This window comes from Chiloscyllium plagiosum, chromosome 18 (genome assembly GCF_004010195.1).
Source record: "Chiloscyllium plagiosum isolate BGI_BamShark_2017 chromosome 18, ASM401019v2, whole genome shotgun sequence".
NCBI classification, from domain to species: Eukaryota; Metazoa; Chordata; class Chondrichthyes; order Orectolobiformes; family Hemiscylliidae; genus Chiloscyllium; species Chiloscyllium plagiosum.
The window spans coordinates 60,936,287-60,962,917 of record NC_057727.1 but is presented as its reverse complement, the minus strand read 5'-3'; the positions used below and the strand labels follow the sequence as shown (position 1 = coordinate 60,962,917).

Sequence of the window (26,631 nt, the reverse complement as noted above, 5' to 3'; positions counted from 1 at the left end):
AGTCTTGATACACTTTGGACAGAACTGTAAGAAACTTGAATAGAGTTTCAGACATTTGTACAAACTTAACTGGAGTATTGTGTACAGTTGTCAGTGCCACATTATAGAAAAGATGTGAACATTCTGGAGCCAGTGCAGAAGCAATTTGCAAGAGTGGTCCCAGGAAAGAGAACTTCAATCATGAGGATAGATTAAAGAAATTGGAACTGTTCTCCTTGGAGAGAAGAAGGCTGAGAGGAGTTTTGATAGAGGTTTTAAAAATCATAAAGTGTGTTGGATAGATTAGTCACCATTAGAAAGAGATGACTAGTGGTTGTTTAACCTCAGGAAGGAGGAAGAGGTTGAAAAGGAGAGTCCTTCATGGTAACCTCAGCTGGTGCAGGAATTGAGTCCACACTGCTTGCACTGTTAACCAACCACCCAGCAAACTGTGCTAACTGACTCCACTGAAGGATTAAATAGGGGGAAGGTCTTCCTGCTCGTAAAAGGAACAAGATCAAGAGGGCACAGATTTAAAGTGATATGCAAAAGAGGCAAAGGTGTAGTGTGAAAGAAACATTTTTCACATGGCAAGTGCAGTGGGTAGGATGTGAAATGAACTTCCTGGAAATGTGATGGAGGTAGAGTTAACTGAGGCATTCAAGAGGACTTTGGATAATTATTTAGTCGTAAATAGTGTGCAAGAGTATGTGGAAAATGCAGGAGATTTGCACTAGGTAATGATGCTTATTTGAAGACCCAGTATAGGCTCAATGGGCTGAATAACCTCCTTCTACACTGTAACAATTCTGTGAACTGTTTTGAGGTCACAGCTGGAATGCTGTGAATAATTTTGTTAAGTGTACATAAGGAAGAATAAATTTCCATAGATAAGGTAGAACGATGGTGCACTGATTCTGGGATGAGAAGGTTATCCTGAGGAGGGTTTGACTCAAATGGCCCCGAACTAGTTGCAGTTTAATAGAATGAGAGAAGATCTTATTGTAACATAAGTCACTGCTGCGAGGTTGTTTTCCATGGATGGAGAGTCTTGGAACAAAGGAAATCATTTCATAATTAAAAGAACATGCATTTAAGACTGAGGGAAAGAGAACTTTTTCGCTCAGAGGATCTTTGGGATTCTCTACTTCAGAGAATTGTGGACACTCAATTATTGAGTCCGTTCAAGGCTGAGAATGAAAGATTATCGGACTGTAACAGAATCAAGCGATATTAGAATCAGATCGCAAAGAAGAATTGAGGTCAAGGATCAACAACAATTTTATTAAGGGAGGTTACAGGCTCTATTGACCAGATAGCTTATTGCTAATCCTATATCTTATGTCAGTGGGAGAGAGTTCAAAACAAGGGGAGGTGTTTTTAAGGTGAGAGGAGAAAGATTTAAAAAGGGCATGGGGGCAACTTTCTTTTACATAGAGGGTGGTACTTATGTGAACGAGAGTGGTAGATGTGAGTATGGTTGCAACATTTAAAAGACATTTGGATAAGTTCATGAATAGGAAAGGTTTGGAGTGACATGAGACAAGCATAGGCAGGTGGAACTGGTTTAATTTGGGAACATGGTCAGCATGGACTGGTTGGGCTGAACGGTCGGTTCCATTTTCAGTGACTAAGGAGTGACACTGGTGAAATTGTTGTGCATTTGAGGCCTAGAGTAGAATTTCTTGTACCCTCTCAGCATTTGACATTTGGTGTCAAGGCTCACACAAAACAAATGACCACGTGAAAAGGGTACTGGAGGGTGTCTTCCAGTCAGGGACCCACATGTAGCACCCCAAGACCTGCCAGGCATTTACAGGGGCGTACTTCTATGGAAGATTTGACCTTGGAACTGAACACAGCACCAATGGAGTCACACTAAAGACTCTAACCATCCCCATGGAAGAATACTTTAAAGGAATGGGTCAAACTTGAGCAAAGCTAGAAATGAAATACAACATTTTCAGCCTCTGTGGCTTCTGTACGATTTGCTGATTTCTATCTGTGTGCAGACTGCATTCTGATAGGATATAAAATGTTTAGGGGTCACTGGAAGACCACCATTCCAGTGCACACCATTGCCTTGTTGAATAAGCTGGACAGGTGAGTTGTTGATTTCAGTAAGTGGGTGGCACGGTGGCACAGTGGTTAGCACTGCTGTCTCACAGCGCCAGAGACCCGGGTTCAATTCCCGACTCAGGCGACTGACTGTGTGGAGTTTGCACATTCTCCCCGTGTCTGCGTGGATTTCCCCCGGTTTCCTCCCACAGTCCAAAGATGTGCAGGTCAGGTGAATTGGCCATGCTAAATTGCCCGTAGTGTTAGGTAAAGGGGTAAATGTAGGGGAATGGGTGGGTTGCGCTTCGGCGGGTCGGTGTGGACTTGTTGGGCCGAAGGGCCTGTTTCCACACTGTAAGTAATCTAATCTAATCTAATATCACCTCCTACAGAGAGCTGCATGACCCTCCCTCAATACATGTCCTGAAAAGGTGACTTGGCCTACAGCTCAGTATCTGGAGCAAAGATAAGCTGTCCTCTGAGGATCTAGATATAAATGGGTTTTAAATAATAATACAAATAAGATCAGATTTACATTAATAGTTACAATGAATGTTATATCATGTGATATTCAACGGTAGGGTATTGAATAGGAAATCGAGACTGTCAATGGTATTTGCTGTATTTGTACAAAATCAGTATATTTCCTAAATTACATATCAATATGGAACCTTCTTCATTTTTATAATAGAAGGCACTGAACTTTGATACAGAATCTTTCCTTAATAGGGGCATGAAATTAATAGATTTTTCAATGAAATTAAAGTATTTTACACATAATAATCAGTAGTTTTGTGTATCAATACAGATAAATGTAAGCACTAAATATTAACAGTATTTGGTGGCAGTGAGCAAGTTTTAACACTAATCCAATAGTCAGTTGTATTTCTTGGTCTTTCCTAAGCATAAATATAAAGTAAAATAATGGTAAATGTTGAAAATCCCAAACAAAAGCAGGAAGTGCCAATAATATACAATCAGCACCTGTAAAGACGAGCATCTTTTGATGGAATTGGGAAGTGGATGACATTCATTAGACTAAAAACTGGAGGGGACAGAGAGAAGTGCAAGTGAACAGACGGTGCATACTGACCTCTATCACTGAGAGAGACCTGTGGATTAATGGTCATAAAGCAGGGCATCAGGGAGAAGGAGATGTAAATTAACCAGCTGAATGTAACAATGAAAGGCATTAAGAAACAAAAAGACACTAAAAATAACTGGTAATTTTGTGAAAAGCCACAGCAAAGCTCAGCACATGGTTTAGAAACATCAAAATGAATTAAGTAAAGAGAGAGATAGATGATGCGGCATTACCAGTACAGTACTGGAGTCAGCAGGAATATTGCAATTGCAAGCAATTCTGGACAAAGATCATACAGGGATTTGAAAAGTGTTTCTTTTCACTTTTCGAACATTTATTAGTTAAAGTTTTGGAAGCGGGAAGACATGATTCAACTATGTCAGCTATCATCCAATCAATTTTCGATTAATAAAGGGAAGGTGAGATTCCTTGAGGATATACATGATTTGTCAGCAGGAATTAGAAGATCAGAAGGATGAAACCTCAAGGAATATACCAAACTAGAGTTGGCAACCTAATACAGACAGACTGCTCAAACCAGAGTGAGACAGACTGATGGTGTACACCAGCTTATGACACAAAGGTCCAGATCTCCCAGTCTCTGGTTGGTTCGAGACCAGACATAACCATCAAGACCCCTCAGAGGCTCCAAATCTCTGATTCCCTGGGAAATTTAAACTTTCGATGGGAATTCCCCAGATCTCTGCTGAAATATCTCACTGTGAGTTAGAAACAAAGTTGGGAGACACTTACTTGGATAGCTGCACGGAATTGTAGAAAGATAACCACCTGATGAAGGAGCGGCACTCGGAAAGCTAGTGCTTCCAAATAAACCTGTTGGACTATAACCTGGTGTTGTGTGATTTTTAACTTAGAAAAATAAAAACTAAGTCAAATTCTTGGCCAACAACTGACCTTTGCCTCCCCACCCTGACCCCTCTCTGACATCTACCTGACTCCACAACCCCTCATTACTGATCCCCGCTAATATACTGACCTCTCCAAACCCTGAATTTACCCAGCCTCACCACTCTTGTCCAGTTGCCAGCATACCATGTTAGCACCCTGCCATCCTCCACCTTTACCAATCTTCCACTCTATCATGCTAACATCCTATCACTCAACCCCCCTCCCACCCTGAGTTTGGAATTCCCAGCTGGCAATGGGGAGCTCAGTCACAGCCTTTATAAAGAAAGCAGGAGCAGAAATCCAAGGATTACTGTTCCCTGAAAATTCAGTCCACAATGTTCAAACGAGAGTGAGACACAGACTGGGAATTTCACCACCAGGACAGAAGCTTCATTCTAGAAATCTCCCAACTCAGCATATTAGGATCATTGCAAATGATCCTCACATGTACAATTTTCACCTCTGTAGATGTTGGCAAGGGGTGTGATTTGATCGTATGATATAGCCTCAGCAGTTGTCTTTAGATGCAATTCGGAGGAGGCCACAGAGCTGCTGAGTTGAGCCGATTGAATGGCTCGGCTCATCTTGGTTCTCTGGCTTTGGTCCCATTGTGTAAAAGTTGTTAGGCCCTCTAGCCCTTTCCTATCAAAGTATGACTTCTCAGACTCCCATTACCACTCACCCAGTTTCCACCATGGCCAGACCACAGGACCCATGACCAAATAAAAAAAGCTTGTAAACTCTGAGAGGCCTAACTTATACACACGTGATACTGAAAATCTCTCCATCATGAACACCATTCAAAATTGTAAATCCTCTGAAATGATTTATAAAAACAAATTTCTACTCAAAATTACATCACAGATAGCTAATCAACCTGTTAAAGCTGTAAATTAAGATGTAAACCAATTTTTGAAACCGATCTAAAATACTTAATAGGTTGAGCTGACAGTCATTGGGAAATGTCAACAACTGAAATTGCAAAACAGTTGGCTAATACAGGCTGTCCCCACATTGTGAACAGGTTTCCTTCTTGTGTCCATTGTCTATTTGTGCACGAGTTGAAACATAAAGTAAAATATTTGTTTGTAAGTACAGAAAACATTCATATGTTGAATCTTTAAACTATTATCAATAAACCCTTGAATGGGACCGCATTCACGAATAAAAATATTCATAAATCGGATATTCATAAATTGAGGACTCCCTTTATTTTTGCATTTCAGAAGATGGCCTGTCACTGAGTGAACTAAGGAGAAAATGTGGACTGCAGATGCTGGAGGTCAGAGTCAAGAGTGTGGTACTGGAAAAGCACAGCCAGTCAGGCAGCATCCGAGCAGAGGAGAATCGATGTTTCGGGTGTAAGCCCTTCACCATTCATTCCTGATGCTGCCTGACCAGCCATTCTTTTCCAGCACCACACTCTCGACTCAATGAACTAAGTCCATGAGAGTGTACTTTAGCAAAGGTTGTCTTCTCCTTTATTCCAACTACAAGTTACAAATTATTTTTGTTTTTCTTTTCATTTTTATAGTGCTAAGAATTAAAATATCTTAAGATCACGACACTTAAACAGACCTTCACCTTCAAGCATCTTTACGGCTCTTCCATAAGTTTCTGATTCCCTCCCTATTGTTTGAAACCTTTGAAACAATAAAAATGGGGCTTGATTGATTGAAATAATCAGTAATTTTAAATGGTCCTTCTTAGTTTGGTTTCACACTGTGATTCATGCCCTATCCCCTTCCCACTGATTGTAAAAATGGGATCATCCACATCTGGGTCCCACCTGCCATTTTTAAATGTGTCTAGAGTCAGTCTGATTCACAGAAACTTCACTGTACGGTGTTCATTCCGACTGGTAGAAAGACAATACAAAATTCACTGAAAACAAATACAACAAGCATTTGAAATGAAGGAAACAGATCTTAATTATTAAAAACTCTATACAGTAGTCGTTGGAAATGGCTCATTTGTTTCTGTCTGCAGTAGCCTATTTCACCTTATGGGATTGTTATTAATATCCTGATTAACATTTTAATATGTCAAAGCTCATTGTTGGTTCCTTTTCCAAAATAACTTCCCTCTTCCCCCGCAAAATATGCATGGCAAACGCAATGCAGTATTTTGAGATGTAATGCTTGCTTGCATCGTAAATTATGATAATTTTTGATTAGAAACAGCCTTTTCGCTCTCAGAATAATCTTGATGCCGCAATGATTAATCCACCACCTCTTCGCTGTAAATACATAGGTTGAAGTGAAAAAGAACGCAGAATTGTCTGCGTAGTGAGCTATGAGTGACCTCTGCTGGCTGATTCGGGAATAGCCCATTCAGTCCCACAGGCTGAAGGTGCCATGCCATCTTGCATGCTCACCTGAGGGGCACACGGGGCTTCAGTTTACCAGCACTCATGTTCGGAACTCACTCTAAAGACTCTCACCTACTATCATTGAGCTATGGCCAGCACACTGCCTCTGAAAATGAGGAATAGAGGCCAAACACATCAAGCAGGGGTACATTTATCTTAATATTGACAATGTATTCACCAGCGACTTTTGTTGATATTTAATCAGACACTGTCCAAATAGATTCTGCGGAATAGTTTTAAAAATGGACACCAAAAGTGGTGTAAGTATGAGTGTGGCATGTTGTGATCCAAAAAATTTGAAGCTTATTGATTAATGAAAACAGGCTATCTGGTCGCCACATTACCAAAAGAATGTGGATACTTTGGAGAGAGTGCAGAAGACGTTCACCAGGATGTTGCCTGGTATGGAGGGTGCCAGCTATGAAGAGAAATTGAGTAGATTAGGATTATTTTCATTAGAAAGATGGAGGTTGAGGGGGGACCTGATTGAGGTCTACAAAATCATGAGAGGTCTAGATAGGCTGGATCGCAAGAAGCTTTTTCCCAGAGTGGGGGACTCAGTTACTCGGGGTCATGAGTACAAGGTTGGAGGAGAAAAGTTTACAGGAGATATGCGTGAACAGTTCTTTAGGCAGAGGGTGCTAGGTGCCTGGAACACATTGGCACAGTGGAGGTGGTAGAGGCGGGACTGATAGTCATTTAAGATGTATCCAGACAGGTACATGAATGGGCAGGGAGCAGAGGGATACAGATCCTTAGAAAATAGGCGATAGGTTTAGATCGAGGATCTGTATTGGTGCAGACTTGGAGGGCCGAAGGGCCTGCTCCTGTGCTGTAATTTTCTTTGTTCTTTTTCTTCATTCTTATTGCAGAGTCAAACATGGTTTTCATGAATGCAGTTGATGGTCATTGCATAATTTGCTGGTCTCAAATTAATTCCAATTTTAACGGATTAGACCCCATTTTCTCAAAATGTGGTGCTCTTTTGAAAACATGATTGAAAATATTCTGATTTATTTTTCACCTGTATTGGCTTTCATCTGATTTTTGAATTCAGGTTGACAAGGTGGGGAGGAGACAGAAAATCAATAATTGAAGCTGCCCTCTGCTTCATATACGGTCAGGCCAATATCTTATTATGATCCACTTGAGTGAGTGAGGGTTTAAGCAGCTGACTGGCTCAGGCAGAGTTCGAGATTCAACAAATAGGTCAGAATTTTGTATCATGCAGGATGGCAATCGAAAGCCAATAGGTACAGGTTAATCTACCAAGCCAGCACATCTCTGGATAGTATGGGCAATTTAGCATGACCAATCTACCTAACCTACACATCTTTGGACTGTGGTAGGAAATCGGAAGAAAGCCACAGGGACATGGGGAGAATGTGCAAACTTCAGCAGACAGTTGTCCAAGAGTCGAATTGAACCTGGGTCCCTAGTGCGGCAAGAAAGCAGTGCTAACCACTGAGTCATCATGCTGCCACCATGAATAGCTCAGGTTCTTCCCATGTACACATTCCCAAATAACTTAATCCATTCCCATTCCAATAATATTAATGCACAAAGCACTCTCCTATTCACTCCATTGCACCTAATTTCAATGAATCGAACCCTTCATTGTAGAATGCCAATGGACAAAACTTCTTTGCATCCAATCACAATTACATGAAATCTCAATTAGCCAAATGTTTTCCATTCATTACCATTGTACAGAATTCTGCTGTATAAAGTCCCTTTCTTATAATGGTTCCTAGATAGAATCCTAATGGTTGACTTAATTTTCCATTCATTGACATACATTTTACATCCAGGTCACTTTGAAAATGGTCTCAATGGATTAAATCCCTTTTTCTGCTCACGCCCATTATACAGAATCCCATTGTGTCTCACTCTTTCTCTTTCTGTAACATTTTATAGAATTCCAATGAACCAAATCATTTCATTTCCACCTCCTAATGGAGCAAATTCCTTCACATTCACTTCCAATGCACTAAACCCCTTTAAATTCACTTCCCATCTTCAGAAGGATAAATATCTTCAGTGATACTAACATGAGAGGATGACAACACAAAAAAAATCAACTGAAGATCATTAACAAACAGAGCATACATGTAGATAACATTATTGACATCAAAACATCTGGAATAAGAACAGGAAAAGCTGGATTGAGAGATGTAACTACAATATTTAAATGTACCCTCCAGTCACATTTTCTCTCTTTCGCTGTCTCTACTCTTAGGTCCGTGTCTTTACTTTCTCAGTTGGACAGCACAACTATGATGTCACACCTCTACAGTGGATGGCTTGTGCAAATAAAGGTACGAGGAACATCACTGTACACTTACAGGTACAGGATATTAGTGCAGTTAAAGCTAAGAGGAATATCAATGCAGAGCTACAGGTGAGGTATGTTAGCATAGTTGAAGCAATGAGGAATATCACTGCACTTACAGGCATGGGGTGTTAGCACAGTTAAGGCTATGAGGAATAGCCTTGTGGAATTACAGGCACAGCATGTTAACACAGTTAGAGGCACAACAAAAATCACTGCACTTAAAGGTGCAGGATATTAGCACAGTTAAAACTATGAGGAATATCACTGCAGTTACAGGTGCAGGATGTTAACACAGTTAAAACTATGAGGAATATCACTGCAGTTACAGGTGCAGGATATTAGCACAGTTAAAACTATGAGGAATATCACTGCAGTTACAGGTGCAGGATGTTAACACAGTGAAAACAATGAGGAATATCATTGCAGAGTTACATGCACAGAAAGTGAACACAGTTAAACTTATAACTTTGAAATTATAGCCAGAGATGTAGGATGTTGACCCAGTTGAAGGTATAAGAAATATCCGTGCGCAATTACAGGCACAGGATACTAGCACAACTAAAGCTACGAGGTGTATAACTACAGAGGTAGAGGTACAGGATATAGGCATATTTAAAGATAAAAGTAATATCACTGCACTGTGGGTACAGGATATTAGCAAATTAAAGCTATGAGGAATATTAATGTAGCTGCAGGCGCAGGATGTTAGAATAGTTAAAAATATAAGAAATATCATTGTAGTTACAGGTATAGAATGTTAGCAGGTTAAAGCTATGAGGAATATCATAATAGCACTACAGAATGTTAGAACAGCTAAACTAGAGGAACATCACTGCAGAGTTACATGCATAGGATGTTAGCACACTTAAATCTATGAGGAATATCACTGCACAGATACAGGTGCAGAATGTTAGCACAGTTAAAGGTACGAATAATATCACTATATATGAATCCAGAGCCACAGCAGTAAGATTGACTCTTAACTGACATCTGAAGTAGCCCCAGAAAGCCTCAGTCATGCTCAGTCCCTGAGTATATCCTGTCCAACAAGCATTATAGACTGCGTAAAGGTGGGAGTAACGTGTTCTGATGTTGAGTTGCAATTGCACCCGGACTCCTGACTGACTCCATGATGTCTCATGACATCCAGTCAGACATGGGCAAAGCAACTTCCTACTGATAAGCACTTAAGCCCCTAGCCCCCTCAGCTGATGAGTCTGTACTCCTCAAAGCTGAACATCAATTATAAAAAGCATAGAAGTAGTTGAGGGTAGAAAGGCCACAAATGTAATCGAGGTGGGGGACTTCATTGGCCATTATCAACAGTAGCTTGGCAGCAGTGCAACTGATTGAGCTGGCTGCGTCTCAAAGGACATGAGTGCTGGACTGCAGCAGATAATGAGGAAACCAACAAGAGGGAAAATGACCTCATACTTACGAGTCAACCTGTCGCAACTCTGTCTTTCTATGACAGTTTCGGTGACAGTGACCATCACACAGTCCATGTGAAGACAATGCATAATACATTAGAACAGTCACAGGAGCACTGCAATAAACAGTCACGTGTACAGTGTATTGGAACAGTCATAGGAAAGTTGCATTAGAACATCACAGACACAATGCACTAGAACAGTGACAGGCACAGTGGCATTAAAAGAGTAAGAGGCACTATGCATTAGAACAGTCACAGGTACGGTGCATTCGAACAGCCACAGGCATGCCTCAGAATAGCATTAGAATTAGACTTTATCGTCACATTTACCCAATGAGTCTAGTGAAAAGTTCATACGTCGCCACAACAGCATCATCTTAGGTACAAAGGTGATCATAAGGCTGGGTTGATCGTTTCAGGCTGTTACACCAGGCCAGGAGTTTTCGCTGGGAGGCCGCTACAATAGGCATTAGAGCAGACAGAGTCAGGGTGCATTACAATAGTCACAGGCAGATGCATTGAAACAGTCATAGGAACACTGCATTACAATAGCTGGAACGGTGCAATAGAACAGTCACAGGCACGGTATATTTGAGCAGTCACAGTCATGCTGTATTAGAACAGTCACAGGCATGGTGCATTAGAACAGACACGGGCACGATGCATTACAACAGGCACAGGACATTGGAATACTGCATTAGAACAGCCAGAGGAACAGTACATTAGAATGGTAAGAAGAACATTGCATTAGAACATCCTGCCCCCTGTAAAAACGCCATCCCATTCTCCCAATTCCTTCGTCTCCGCCGCATCTGCTCCCAGGAGGACCAGTTCAAAATACGTACAACACAGATGGCCTCCTTCTTCAAGGACCGCAATTTCCCCCCCGACATGGTCGACGGTGCCCTCCACCGCATCTCCTCCACTTCCCGCCCCCCCGCCCTTGAGCCCCGCCCCTCCAACCGCCACCAGGACAGAACCCCACTGGTCCTCACCTACCACCCCACCAATCTCCATGTACAGCGCATCATCCGCCGTCACTTCCGCCACCTCCAAACAGACCCCAGCACCAAGGATATATTTCCCTCCCCTCCCCTATCAGCTGTCCGTAGAGACCACTCCCTCCGCGACTCCCTTGTCAGATCCACACCCCCCACCGACCCAACCACCACTCCCGGCACCTTCCCTTGCAACCGCAGGAGGTGCAACACTTGCGCCCACACCTCCCCCCTCACTTCTCTCCAAAGCCCCAGCATGGCGCATTAGAATAGTGATAGGCATGGTGCATTAGAATAGTGATAGGCATGGCGCATTAGAATAGTGATAGGCATGGTGCATTAGAATAGTGATAGGCATGGCGCATTAGAATAGTGATAGGCATGGTGCATTAGAATAGTGATAGGCATGGCGCATTAGAATAGTGATAGGCATGGTGCATTAGAATAGTGATAGGCATGGCGCATTAGAATAGTGATAGGCATGGTGCATTAGAATAGTGATAGGCATGGCGCATTAGAATAGTGATAGGCATGGTGCATTAGAATAGTGATAGGCATGGCGCATTAGAATAGTGATAGGCATGGTGCATTAGAATAGTGATAGGCATGGCGCATTAGAATAGTGATAGGCATGGTGCATTAGAATAGTGATAGGCATGGCGCATTAGAATAGTGATAGGCATGGTGCATTAGAATAGTGATAGGCATGGCGCATTAGAATAGTGATAGGCATGGTGCATTAGAATAGTGATAGGCATGGCGCATTAGAATAGTGATAGGCATGGTGCATTAGAATAGTGATAGGCATGGCGCATTAGAATAGTGATAGGCATGGTGCATTAGAATAGTGATAGGCATGGCGCATTAGAATAGTGATAGGCATGGTGCATTAGAATAGTGATAGGCATGGCGCATTAGAATAGTGATAGGCATGGTGCATTAGAATAGTGATAGGCATGGCGCATTAGAATAGTGATAGGCATGGTGCATTAGAATAGTGATAGGCATGGCGCATTAGAATAGTGATAGGCATGGTGCATTAGAATAGTGATAGGCATGGCGCATTAGAATAGTGATAGGCATGGTGCATTAGAATAGTGATAGGCATGGCGCATTAGAATAGTGATAGGCATGGTGCATTAGAATAGTGATAGGCATGGCGCATTAGAATAGTGATAGGCATGGTGCATTAGAATAGTGATAGGCATGGCGCATTAGAATAGTGATAGGCATGGTGCATTAGAATAGTGATAGGCATGGCGCATTAGAATAGTGATAGGCATGGTGCATTAGAATAGTGATAGGCATGGCGCATTAGAATAGTGATAGGCATGGTGCATTAGAATAGTGATAGGCATGGCGCATTAGAATAGTGATAGGCATGGTGCATTAGAATAGTGATAGGCATGGCGCATTAGAATAGTGATAGGCATGGTGCATTAGAATAGTGATAGGCATGGCGCATTAGAATAGTGATAGGCATGGTGCATTAGAATAGTGATAGGCATGGCGCATTAGAATAGTGATAGGCATGGTGCATTAGAATAGTGATAGGCATGGCGCATTAGAATAGTGATAGGCATGGTGCATTAGAATAGTGATAGGCATGGCGCATTAGAATAGTGATAGGCATGGTGCATTAGAATAGTGATAGGCATGGCGCATTAGAATAGTGATAGGCATGGTGCATTAGAATAGTGATAGGCATGGCGCATTAGAATAGTGATAGGCATGGTGCATTAGAATAGTGATAGGCATGGCGCATTAGAATAGTGATAGGCATGGTGCATTAGAATAGTGATAGGCATGGCGCATTAGAATAGTGATAGGCATGGTGCATTAGAATAGTGATAGGCATGGCGCATTAGAATAGTGATAGGCATGGTGCATTAGAATAGTGATAGGCATGGCGCATTAGAATAGTGATAGGCATGGTGCATTAGAATAGTGATAGGCATGGCGCATTAGAATAGTGATAGGCATGGTGCATTAGAATAGTGATAGGCATGGCGCATTAGAATAGTGATAGGCATGGTGCATTAGAATAGTGATAGGCATGGCGCATTAGAATAGTGATAGGCATGGTGCATTAGAATAGTGATAGGCATGGCGCATTAGAATAGTGATAGGCATGGTGCATTAGAATAGTGATAGGCATGGCGCATTAGAATAGTGATAGGCATGGTGCATTAGAATAGTGATAGGCATGGCGCATTAGAATAGTGATAGGCATGGTGCATTAGAATAGTGATAGGCATGGCGCATTAGAATAGTGATAGGCATGGTGCATTAGAATAGTGATAGGCATGGCGCATTAGAATAGTGATAGGCATGGTGCATTAGAATAGTGATAGGCATGGCGCATTAGAATAGTGATAGGCATGGTGCATTAGAATAGTGATAGGCATGGCGCATTAGAATAGTGATAGGCATGGTGCATTAGAATAGTGATAGGCGTGGCGCATTAGAATAGTGATAGGCGTGGCGCATTAGAATAGTGATAGGCATGGCGCATTAGAATAGTGATAGGCATGGCGCATTAGAATAGTGATAGGCGTGGCGCATTAGAATAGTGATAGGCATGGCGCATTAGAATAGTGATAGGCGTGGTGCATTAGAATAGTGATAGGCATGGCGCATTAGAATAGTGATAGGCATGGCGCATTAGAATAGTGATAGGCATGGCTCATTAGAATAGTGATAGGCATGGTGCATTAGAACAGTCACAGCCACCATGCATTAGAACAATCACATGAACGTTACATTAGAATGAAGACAGATATGCTACATTTGAAGTCACAGGAACGTTGCATTAGAACATGCTGCATTAATACATAACACATGTTGCATTAGAATAGTGATGGTCACCTTGCATTAGAACAATGAAAGGCACAGTGCATTAGAACAGTTTCAGGTATCTTTGTTCATGCCATTCAAATACTTTTTATTTTGGACAATAGATTCTGCAAGAATAAAGCTCCAAGATTTCTTTTACATTTAAAATCACAATTTCTTTAGAACCTTGTATCGATTCTCACATTGTGTGGGAGAATCTAATCATTTCTTAGATCCTCTCCAGTGATCAGATATAAATTCAGATTTTGATTACATCTTACTAAATTAATAAGTACTTTAGATTTATGGTGTTTCAGGTTTGATAAAATAGTAACTGTTTTATTAGGATGCTGATGTCTCTGAGATTTTTCTGTGTATTTTATCATTCACATGGATTTCATTACTAATATCGTTTTCTCTTTGTAGGATATTATTTTGAAATCCCATCCATTGGAGCAATTCGGATCAATACTCAGGTGAGTGACTCCTGCTGATTTGGAGAGTTACAGAGTGGCGTCAGAACATCGTGGGGCAAACTGTAGAAATATCATAGGGATCAACATTGTTCTGCACAGGGCCTGTTATTTCTTCCCTTCTGATGACCTGTGACTTATCGTTTACCTATTATGCTTTCTCCTGACAATGATAGCCATTTTGTACTCCAGACTCTGCTATTTTACTTCAGAAGAACTAGGAGTGGGACTGATAAAGATTCAGGTATTGATTGAACCATCTAAGTACAAGAAGGGTATTTTGTCTACTAAAGGCAGCCATCTAATAACAAGGTGATTTTATATCACTTCCTAATGATGATGTTGGCTATCATATTTACACATTCACATTAACCGTTTACATTTCATCTCCCCCAGAATCTTTCACTCTCTCCAGTATATCACATCTTATTATTTACATCTCCTTATCTCACAATGAGTCATATGGCATAAGCTTTTCAAATTTAAGGTTGATTAGGCAGCCTTCAGAGGCTATATTGCTTCATTTGTTATGTTATTTTCACAAACATTCTCATTCATTTAGTCTTCTTATTGATTCTGTTGATTCCCTGTAATTAGGTCTAGGCTAATATACATGTATGTGCTTGGATCTATTACGGTTACCCTTGAGTATATTTGCCAACTCCCGGTGTGGAAATATCTACCAGTGTTCACTAATTTTTTTCAATAGTACTTCATTGGTGCAGGTGTGTTCAGCTGCTTGAGCCTGTTCTGTTCCTTTGTTTAGTTATGGATAATCTGTGTCTCAAATCCATTTTCATTCCTCGGTTTTGCATTACTTGATATCATCTACCTATCAAAACAATCCAGCAGTCTCAGTATTGTAAGTTTCAGTTGACCCCAGGATTGGAAATCATGTGGAAGAGTGTTCCACATTTCTACTATCTTTCCTGATTTCACAAGCAAATAGATTAGTTTTAATTTTAAAAATGTTTCCTTTTTTTAGATTTACCAGAGCAAATAATTTCAATGTGTTTAGTTTATTGAATCATTTTATCTTTCTGAACACATCAATTAGATTGACTCTCAATTTATTCAATTCAGGAAAATGCAAGCCTGTACATTTTAATTTGTGCAGCATCTTCAAGGGCAAAATAGTTTGCATGAGATAGCATTGGTGGAGTTGCAAAAAGCATAAGGGACTGTCTGAGAATACAGGCAGATATAGATAGACTGGAGAGTTGGGCGGAAAAGTGGCAGATGATTTTCAATCCAGACAAATGTGAGGTGATGCATTTAAGCAAGACTAATTCTAGAGCGAATTATACATAGAACGGAAGAGCCTTGGGAAAAGTTGATGGGCAGAAAGATCTGGGAGTGCAGGTCCATTGTATCTGAAAGTTGCTGCACAAGTGGATAGAGTGGTCAAGAAGGCATATGGTATGTTTGCCTTCATTGGATGGGGTATTGAGTATAACAGCTGGCAAGTCATGTTAACATTGTACAAGACATTGGTTCAGTCGCATTCCGACTACTGTGTACAGTTCTGGATGCCACATTACCAAAAGGATATGGACGCTTTGGAGAGGGTGCAGAGAAGGTTAACAAGGATGTTACCTAGTATGGAAGGTGCGCGCTATGAAGAAAGGTTGAATAGGTTAGGTTTATTTTCATTAGAAAAAAGGAGATTGAGGGGGGACGTGATTGAGGTTTACAAAATCATGAAGGGTTATAGACAAGGTGGATAGAGACAAGCTTTTTCCCAGGGTGAAGGATTCAATAACGAGAAGTCACGGTTTCAAGGTGAGAGATGGAAAGTTTAAGGGGAATATATGCGGCAAGAACTTCACACAGAGGGTGGTGGGCGTTTGCAACGCATTGCCAGCAAAGGTGTTAGAGGTATGGTAGATTCATTTACGATGCATCTGAATAAATGCATGAGTAGGTGGGGAGCAGAGGGATACAGATGCTTAGGAATTAACCGACAGGTTTAGACAGTACATTTGGATCAGCTCAGGCTTGGAGGGCTGAAGGGCCTGTTCCTGGGCTGTAAATTTTCTTTGCTCTTTGTTCTTTGAGATTATTCATCTGTGTGGATGTGGATATATGTGTCTAGGTGTCTGTGTATTTGTGTGTATGTCTGTTTGGAATTTAAATGTGTACATGTCGGTGTGTGAGGATGTGTGAAGAGATCTATATGTCTAGCTATCTACATATGCACATGTTGCACTTGTGAGGATGTGAATGCTTAAATGTGCCATGTAGGTTGAGATGCCTTCATGCATTCAACTATCAGCATGGATATACTTCATGTTGTTCTGTCCACATGAATTCAGAATGCCATGAACTTTGGGGTTAGACTAAACTGCTCCTGCTCCAATTCTGCTGCAGCTTTATTTCTGCCTTTTTAGATTAGATTAGGTTCCATACAGTGTGGAAACAAGCCCCTCGGCCCAACTAGTCCACACTGACCCTCCGAAGAGTAACTCACCCAGACCCATTTCCTTCTGACTAATGCACCTAACACTATGGGCAATTTAGCATGGCCAACTCACCTGACCTGCACATCTTTTGGACTGTGGGAGGAAACCCATGCAGACACGGGGAGAGTGTGCAAACTCCACACACAGTCACCCGAGGCTGGAATCGAACCTGGGACCCTGGTGCTGTGAGGCAGCAGTGCTAACCACTGAGCCACCGTGCCCCCTTATCTAATGTGCCCTGATAGTCTGGAATTCTTATAAACATTTTTATATATATTGTGTTGTACAGAATATTGGTCCTTGTATTACAGTTCTGCAATACTTTTGTTCCATTGGTCTCTTCTGAGAGCCTCAATAGCATGTGACAGCTGTTGTCAGTGTCACCATCCCACACACCATTTTTATACTACAGCGTGTGAGCATGTCTGTGTAGCTGTCAGCTAGAGACATTGAGGATTTGTGAGAGATTGTTATCCTGAAAATATCACTATCAATTGCCCCCTTCTCACTGTACATGGCTTTCAGTAGCTTTGGAAACAGATTTTAGAAACCGTGGCATTAATTTTATAATTTGTGGTCTAATTTGTGGGGCAGCTGTGTTCAGTGGCAACAAACTCGCAACACTATGAAAGCTCACTGAAATAAGCTCCAGTCAGCTTGTTAAGAGCTGATCAATGAGGTTCTCTGCCAATTGCAAGCTTCAGTAATGGAGACCTGCCCCACAAACCTTTGGACCCTAGAGATCAATGATAGGAGCCTCGTCTTAAAGATGAGGCTTTATCTTTTGCTTCTCGTGATGTGGGGTTTGCAGGGACAGGAGGACCAAGGAGCCTGAGGTAAGAGCAGGAGGATAGCTTTAATCGAGGCAAATGGAGTTTCTCCACCCGTAACCTGGCAGAAAGGTCACCCTCGTTTCCCAATCAGGAATCCAGCCACTTTTCCTGCCTGGTGAAGGGGGTAGGCTGTTGGGGTGGTGACAAGTTGACACTCTTAAGTAACGATGAGAAGAGCCAACCCAGCTAATTATTTATCCTCTTGTCCCCTTTCTTGCCTTCTCCAAGAAAGGGTAACATTGGACCTGTTGTGTATGACTTGATTCCAATTTTGGGAGTGACAGGCTGGCAATAAAGCTGCTTGTGTTTAGGGTTTCCATTTGGCTTCCAAGAGGACAATGTGCTTTCATAAAGTAAACTATTGTTTCATGCGTTCAGGACAAACCATAAAATAAGAATGCACTGAGAATTAATTTCTTCAGAAAATTCCTCCCAAACAACTTCTATGGCTTTCCAGTGTGGAAATTCTGCACACATTATGAATCATCAATCACTCTAGCCCTCACATCAACAGACATGTCCCAGAGGTTAATATCCCAGGAACTCTTCCGGAGATGGAATATGGGGTGCAGTGAGGAGAGTTTATAGAAACAGTCACTACTTTGTCTCTGAGGTCACGTTGAACACACAAAGGATATTTTTGTTTAATTTTCTTTGAACAGTATTCTATCCATTCACTGTTGAATGGAATCGAAGTATTTGCATGATTTATTCGATTTGAAGATACTGCGAAAAGATCGGAAATGATTTAGACTGTATCAGAGATGAACCAGATGGCCATTTTAATGCAGCCCATGTTTTCATGTTACAGGAGTATTTAGATGTTCTTGGTCGTCCTATGGTGATGGCAGGAAAGAAAGCCAAAAAGGTTCAATGGACTAACGTTTATCAGGATGCTTTGGTAAGATTACTTTGGAATGGAATGTAGATCAAATGTCTACATGGAATCTTCCTTTCTTTTGGAATGTTGCATGGTTAAAATTTGTCGTGAATGCTAGAAGAATTGTTCACCATTTAACACCCCAGTTCACTTTCTCTTCCATTGAAGCGTATCACTTCCTCAGTACCAAGTGCAGAGTATGTGTCCAAGCTTAGGACTAGGTCTTGTAATCACAGTATTCAGTATCAGGAATAGGAATCTAGCAAACTAAGTCAAAATGACACAAGTCTACTGAAATGAAATGCAATGTCAGGTATTCCCAGTCAGTGAGGAGCAAAACTTTCTTCATGTCCAAAGGATTAATTAATTACAGGCACAAAAACAACCCTGAGATAATTGAATAGCAAAGAAACTGTTCCAATACTATACCTAACGTGACAGCAGAGACAATGCAGTGAGACTAGCACAGTACCAAATGTTGAAGATTTGCAGAAGGCAGATTTTATATGTCACAAAAACTGGCACAGCAAATTGTAGGCAAACTGATAGCATGGTGTCAGAGTATATGTATCATAGGTCTCATAGATTTCTGTATTTACTTGGGGAATGTGGTGACAGATGGGGCTGAGCTGCTGGAGTGTACATGAAGTTCAAAATGATTCCTTATTTAAATTGTTTACAAAGGTATTTAATTTCTATGACAAAGATTGATTTGTTTTCATCAGTTGACTGCCAGTTCCAACCAATGGAACAGCTAATAGAATGTGACAGTGGTACAGTGGTGATGTCAGTGGACTAGTAATCCAGAAGCCCAGGCTAATGCTGTGGCATACAGGTTCATATTCCACTGTGGCAGTTCATCTGGAATATAGTCAGTAATGGCGAGCATGACAGCAATCGGCAATTGATGTAAAAGCCTATCTGGTCCAGTAAGGGAAGGAAATCTGTTCACCTTACTTGGTTTGTCCTTTGCTATAGATCCTTCCAGATCTATAGCAATGTGGTTTCCTTATAACTGTTGTCAAGGGACATTTCCAGTGATGCCCAAATACTATGAAAGGACATTTAACACAAGCAACACAGAATTAAAATGGAAAAGATTTACCACAATGTTGCCGGCACTGGAGAATTTCAGTTATAAGGAGAGACTGAATAGGCTGGGATTTTTTAAATTGGAGAGTAGGAGGTTGAGGGGTGATCTTGTAGAGGTTTATAAAATCATGAGGGACATAAATAAGGCGAATAGCAAAGGTCTTTTCCCTATGTTGGGGGAGTTCAAAACCAACGAACATGTTTTTAAGGTAAGAGTAGAAAGATTTAAAACAGACTTGAGAGGCAAGTTTTTCACACACGGTGGTTTGTATGTTGAATGAATTGCCAGAGGAAATGGTAGATGCAGGTACGGTTACAACATTTAAAAAATATTTGGATAGGTAAATGGATAGGAAAGGTTTAGAGGAATATGGGTCAAATGCAGGCAAATGGGACTAGTTTAGTTTGGGAAACTTGGTCAGCTAGGACAGGTTGGATATCAGAAGTCTTTGCATTGTCTCTATGTTAGTGCTGAGTTAGCTGACTTTAGCTGAGGTGTCCTGGGCAGACAAATGGAAAATTGGCTGGTCCTCCTGCTTGTGATACCTTGCTGAAGATTCAATCTATCTGGACTTTGGGCTCAGCTGTGATAGCCTCCTTGGTTGAATATCCTATTAACCTTTTGTGAATCATGTGTGGAATAGTAATCTGTTGATGGACACAAAAACACAGAAAGACTGGAAACAATCAGCCTCAATGGAGAAATGAAGCCGGTGATCATTCATGCAAACTGAATGGAACTGCTCTGCAAAGCAATCTTCCAATTTGATTTTGGCCTCCCCAATATAGAGGATTCCTCCCTTCCTAATTTTCTCTGTCTCCATTGCTGGGGATAAGCTGTCAACTAATGTTCCTTGTAAGCTCACTAAACCCTTGTAAGCTGCAGTCCCTCGTACTCCACAGGCAAGAGTTGTGCTAGCTTCTGTGCCAGAAGTTTCAGTTTCAATTCTCATGCCAAGATTTGATGACCACAGAAGGTGTATCATAAAGCAGCCAATTTGTTCACATAACAATGTATAATTCCTTCTGATACACCTTTGGAAGTGATAAAAGAAAAGAGTTTACTGTTCAGCCAGAATCATGTGATTGCTGCAGCCCAACAGCCTCTATATGTTGAAATATTGATGGACAGGTTGTTGCCACGAGCAAGTGTCATCCCCATTTTGAGGAACATTCTCAATCGAAGATAACCCTGAATCCTGGTTGCCAGTCCTCAACCTGGTTGTCTGCCACCCTTCCAGCACATGTGAACACAGACACACCTTCCCCTCCCTTCTTTTAGAATTCCAAAGAGTCCATTCCTTCAATGTTGGTCTGGTCCACACCTCAATTACCCCCAACATCTATCCCCTTGACAAAAGAAAATTTCAAGCAAGTGCATAAGATGTTGCAAGTGCCCTTTTACCTTCTCTCACCTAATCTTCCATGCTGACAAATGCTCATTTCTGCTGAATCAGCAATTACTTGTACTTGTTTTCAATCTATATTATGTAATCACTGTTCACAATATGCTCTCCTCTATAATGGAAAGATCAAATACTTACTAGGTGACTGCTTTGCAGAACATCTTTGTGCAATCTGCAAGCAAAAGCCTAAGCTCTGGTACCCTTTCATTTTAATTCTCCATGTTGCTGACATCTCTGTCATTGACGTGCTGCACTATTTCAGTGATGATCACTGTAAACCTGACAATCAGAAACACTCTTTCAATTAAGCCTTCTGGACACAACATGGTCAGAGAGTCATACAGCACAGAAACAGACCCTTCAGTCCAACTCATCCCCACCAACCAATCTGACATAGTCCAATGGGTATGGAGCCACACATCACAGAAACGCACCCAACTCATCCGTGCTGACCAGACATCCCAATCTGACTTATGTGTTCAACAATTTCATTTTGATTCTTTTTCTTAACATTCTTCCACCTTTCTCTCTTTCTCTTAATTTGCTTCTCCTTTCCATTATTCGATCTCTCCTGCCTTCCACCCTATGACAGGCCTTCCTTTTGTCTTTATCCCACTCACCCTTTGGTCAAAATCTGTTTATCTGTAACTTTTCCCCATTCTGATGAAAGTCCTGAGAAGTTAGCTCTATTTTTCTCAACACAGATGCTGCTTAACCTGTTGAGTGTTTCCAGCATTTTCAGTTTTTATTTAAGGTTTACAGCTTTTGCAGTACACTTTTTGATTAGCAAGCTTTGGAAGTGCTGGCTGATATATCTCACTCCTCTCTGCTAACTAGAGTGCAGTCCCTGAATATCTGCCACCGTACAGTATTATCTACAAAGGTAATAAAACTCTGACGTAAAGAGGCAGGAAGGGTGTGCAAGCATGTTTGGTGCAGGGTCTGAGATCAAAGTCCTCTATGATTACAGTCAAGAAGTAAGTAATAAGAGTACAAGAGAAGTGATTTCAAGACATGACTCTCAAAAAGGATCACCATTTAATGTGGACTGTTAGAGAGAATAAGGAATATCATAGTGCTTGCTCAAAAAACTGAAATGTAACATGATGAGTCTGATTTGCTTTTCCTAGAGCCTTGAGCTGGTGATTACAGGAACAATGCCAGTTTTCAATGTCACTGTGGAGAATGGCCAGCAGGTATGTGGTTTGAATATGAATGCCAATCTTTCAGTTTAATGACCCTATATGAACTGAGTGAATAGGCGGATATGACAAAATTATTCCCATTTCCTGGTCATTTCCTACTCATCATATAACACATTACCACATGCTGTTGTCTATCATATGACAAGACCTTTTTCAATGTTCAAGAAAGCTGTTGTTAATTGTTCATCCAGCCTCTCATTTGGCTCCAAGTAACACTACAGATAAGTCAGTATCATAAAGAATGGAGAGACCCCTTTGCAGTGCTGGCAAGCAGTGCAGTTTAGATTTTACCAAAACCTCTTTACTGATTTGCTGGCCTCTCTAACCCTCGATATGGTTTTGCTCAGTTTCTGGAGATACTGACTTATTTCACCAATGTTCCTGAAAGAGTAGATCTGTCATTAACTGTTGGGATTTTTCCAGATACGACTGCAAGTCAATATGCTAAAGGATATAGTAGTATGAGTAGATAAGTAAGGAGCTCAGTACGTCACCAAAAACATTGTACCTACTTGGAGGTTAATGGTTCTTGCCAGCTCTCTGAATAGATTACAAGTGGCATGTCCCTGTGTGCGTAAAGGACAGTGTCCATGTTGAGCATAGACAAATGCTTCCCATACACTGTTATGACTGGCTTGCTTTAGAGAGGAGTTTCCAGCAGGGTGTGAAACGCATGGCTGATGAGGTGATCCTGTTGCATATCCTCTGTGTCCACGACTTTGGTCACTTCCATATTCTATATAGACCATTTCCTTTTACAGAACCAGCTCATGCTCGGAGTTATGGGGATTGATGTTGCTCTCGATGACATCAAGAAACTCACCCCCCGCTACAATGTAAGTACAAGTTGCAAACTACATGTCCATGACACTGGAGAGGCTGCTACAATCACTTGTTTGACTTGATCTCAGACAGAAAAATAGAGGGAAGTTACTGCATGATAGAGGTGGGATATTAAACATTCATAGACACTAACTGTCTGTTTAGAGGTGGTTGAGTAATTGTAAGTGATCCCCTGTTCAGGCACACTCGGTGCTTTAAGGTTGGATAATAATGACTGCCCATCACATTTTGGCTTGTTTCTACCACATAACAAGGATTTTCAACACTTACCACAGCAAACTGTGTTTCCCAGTGATGTAACTTGTGAGCTTATTTAAGTCAGACTTGTATTAAGTGTGCTGCTTATTTCATGATCAACACTGGGTGCTAATAACGTCAAGGTTGTGGGTTCAATCCCCATACTGGCTAGGTCTGTGTGGAATTTGCACGTTCTCCCTGTGTCTGTGTAGGTTTCCTCCGGGTGCTCCGGTTTCCTCCCACAGTCCACAGATGGGCAGGTTAGGTGAATTGGCCATGCTAAATTGTCCATAGTGTTCGAGCATGTGTAGGTTAAATGCGTTAGTCAGGGTAAATATAGGGGAAATGGGTCTGAGTGGGTTACTCTTCACAGGGTCAGTGTGGACTTGTTGAGCCGAAGGGCCTGTTTCCATGCTGTAGGGATTCTATGATTCTAACACCTCATATAACTCATGAGGGAAAGCTCACCAAAGATTCCCATCAATTTTGAAATGAAAGAATACCCCAGGACTTAGTTTCATTATTTTGATTAAAATTACTTGCTCAAATGTAATTTATTTGCAAACTAATATATAAAAAGAGAAGGATATGGTAAATGCACAGTATCAGGCCCATACGAAGTACTAATTCCCACACAGTCCCATCAGCCATTATTATTCTGCACAGCCTCAGAAGCACTAGAAATATCTCCACAACATAAGGCTGTTGTTTGATTGTGTTGTTGTGTGGATTCAGACCTTAAGACAAATCAGGGCAAACTTCTCAGAGACTATTGAACAATGTTTGTTATAATGCTGTCCTCGATGGTAATGCTACAGAGCAACATGCTCTGCGCTGTGTGGGGTCCAACATAAAACACTAGTGCATGACCACTGACCTCACAGTGACCTCCAGCTTCACTCAATACACATTTACATATTCACCAATCCGTATCACTGCTCCCCTACCCAGGTATCTTTCAAGTTTCTGACTAAAAGAACTTTCATAAAATTATTAGCTAAAATGTTTAACTAAGGATATTCTCCTTAAGACTCAGTTGAATGGATTTTTAACATCACCCATCTCCTAGCAAGTCCATTTTTCACAAATAGGCAGCTTATTATCACCTTCTCAAGGGCATTTATGGTGAGCAGTGAGTGGTGGCCCAAGCAACAATGCCCACATTCTGTGTATGAATATATAACAAAGAGTAAAGTGATCCAGGAATCTCAGAATCCCTTCTGAACTAGTCAGTAAAATGGCATAAGAAGACAATGGCTGGAAAGCTGCTCAGGAACTGTGCTTACAGCAGCTGAAACTAAAAGAACAAGATTTCGAACAATATACTAAAGCTCATTACACGAAAAAGACTAGTAAGTGACTGCGTCAGAAAAAGAGGCAAATGTTCTTTAAGACTTCTTGAGCGGGCGCTGATTACTTGTATCTCTTTCATGGTACCTTCTAGTAAAGAGAAGATCTGACAATGAAAGGCTTGTTGAATAGTGAAACTATACTGACAAAGAAGAGCTGAGGAAGATAACCATTTAATTTCATCTGGAGGAAGCAAGACAATGATGTCTTGAGATTCCTGCACCATATTTTCGATTGTAAGGTATGAGTGAATCATTGGGAAGATTGCAAATCAGAGATGAATTCCTTCCAAAGACTCTCACAAGGACTGCAAAGAATCAATGAAAACCTCCTCAGAGATTGCTGCTTTACTAGAAAGAGTTAGAGACAGGACTGCTAAGACTGCAGCTGGAGCCTCCTTGTAACATTCAGGACGAAAAGAGAATAACGGAAGTTCAGGATTTCCAACTGTCACATCCAACAGCACCTTTGAATCACTAGATAAAACAAAAAAAAACACTCTGGGCTCTCATTTAGAAGTAGGACATCATTCTCATGCATCAATCCTGCTAAAACATTTATCTGCATGTGCAGAGGTTCCTGTCCTCTGTATTCTAGGACAAACGCATGAGGCATATCCTATGTGCTACCAAACTAAACGCTACTGTGATCACCCCTGCAGCTGAAAGTATTAAAATTCCATCACGCCTTCAGTATGTAGTGCTTCATCATTTGCATTGCCATCACACAGGTTGGCTTAAACTCCAGACTAGGTGGAAGAATTCTGATCTGGAAGAGTAAAAGAGAAGTCTTGATATATTGTATCAGTAACTGAGGAATCCAGTACCACAGATCTACTTCTGTAGAAGGTCAAACTAGGCTTGATAATAGCATGTATTCAGCTTCATCCTGAGTGCATCTTCTGGTTAGAAATCTTGAATATGAAAGAAATTTGTCCTTTGCTAATCCGATTGGAAAGGATTCGCAACACTAACGAAATTTTTGAAAAAGCTGAGAAAATTTCTCACAAAACATTTATTGTCTTCTTAGTATGGAATTTTAATGGGCTGAAAAAGCTGTGGGAAATCTTCACAAAATGATGTCCAGTCTTCTTTAGAGAAAAGCCTCCCTACCTGAAAAGGCTGAGGTAAAGCCTCACAAAGCGAAATGTAATTGTATGGCCACGGCACTTCGTCACAGAGTTGAATGTCGCATCATCTTAATTTAGAATATTTTCAGTCTGGGTTGGAACATCTGGTCACTACTGTAGAAGACATAGACATATACTTGCTAACACAACAAGGATTTGTTCTGATTCTGCCATACATAAATAGGCTCCTTAATGACTTTATCTTTGCAGTTAAGTGTTAATTCAAAATGTCCTTTAACGGGAAAGATGTGACCTCCCTGAACCTTTCGATAGTTGAAGGCATGCAGTGAGAAGCTACCCTAAACTGTTTGGGAAGCTACCCTAAACTGTATGGGAAGCTACCCTAAACTGTATGCTTTACAGTAATCGTTGCTCCTTAGCCAAGGAATAAATTATTGTAAAAATTCATAATTTCCAATATTACTGACCAATAAATTTAGTCCGTCTCATCATTTTGTGTTGTAGGGCTGATATTTACTTGATGGGGAAATATGTTATTGACCTGAGCAGAACCCCTTAAAATATTTTAAGAATGTTTCCTAGATTCTAACTTTGTCTTATTTTAGAGGTAGATGTGAAGTGTATGTTCCAGATGTGATGTGACTGGTCAAACTTCTCAATGTTAAGCAAAACAAATTATTTAAACACTATAGTTAAAACACAAACAAAAGTAAGAGGAATTTAGAATAACTTAACTATTGGAAAACTTAACCAAATAAA

The 26,631-nt window shown here is 40.9% G+C and overlaps 1 protein-coding gene across 4 annotated transcripts in view; it reads left to right on the top strand.

The window, feature by feature from the left end:
- Positions 1 to 26,631, top strand: part of cacna2d2a (calcium channel, voltage-dependent, alpha 2/delta subunit 2a) — an 810,266-nt gene that overhangs the window by 699,545 nt on the left and 84,090 nt on the right. For all 4 annotated transcript variants that reach the window (XM_043708454.1, XM_043708453.1, XM_043708452.1 and 1 more), the window contains 5 exons: positions 8,641 to 8,719; positions 14,428 to 14,477; positions 18,581 to 18,670; positions 22,278 to 22,343; positions 23,114 to 23,188. In XM_043708454.1, coding sequence (XP_043564389.1) covers positions 8,641 to 8,719; positions 14,428 to 14,477; positions 18,581 to 18,670; positions 22,278 to 22,343; positions 23,114 to 23,188 — 360 coding nt within the window. The remainder of the gene's footprint in view (positions 1 to 8,640; positions 8,720 to 14,427; positions 14,478 to 18,580; positions 18,671 to 22,277; positions 22,344 to 23,113; positions 23,189 to 26,631) is intronic.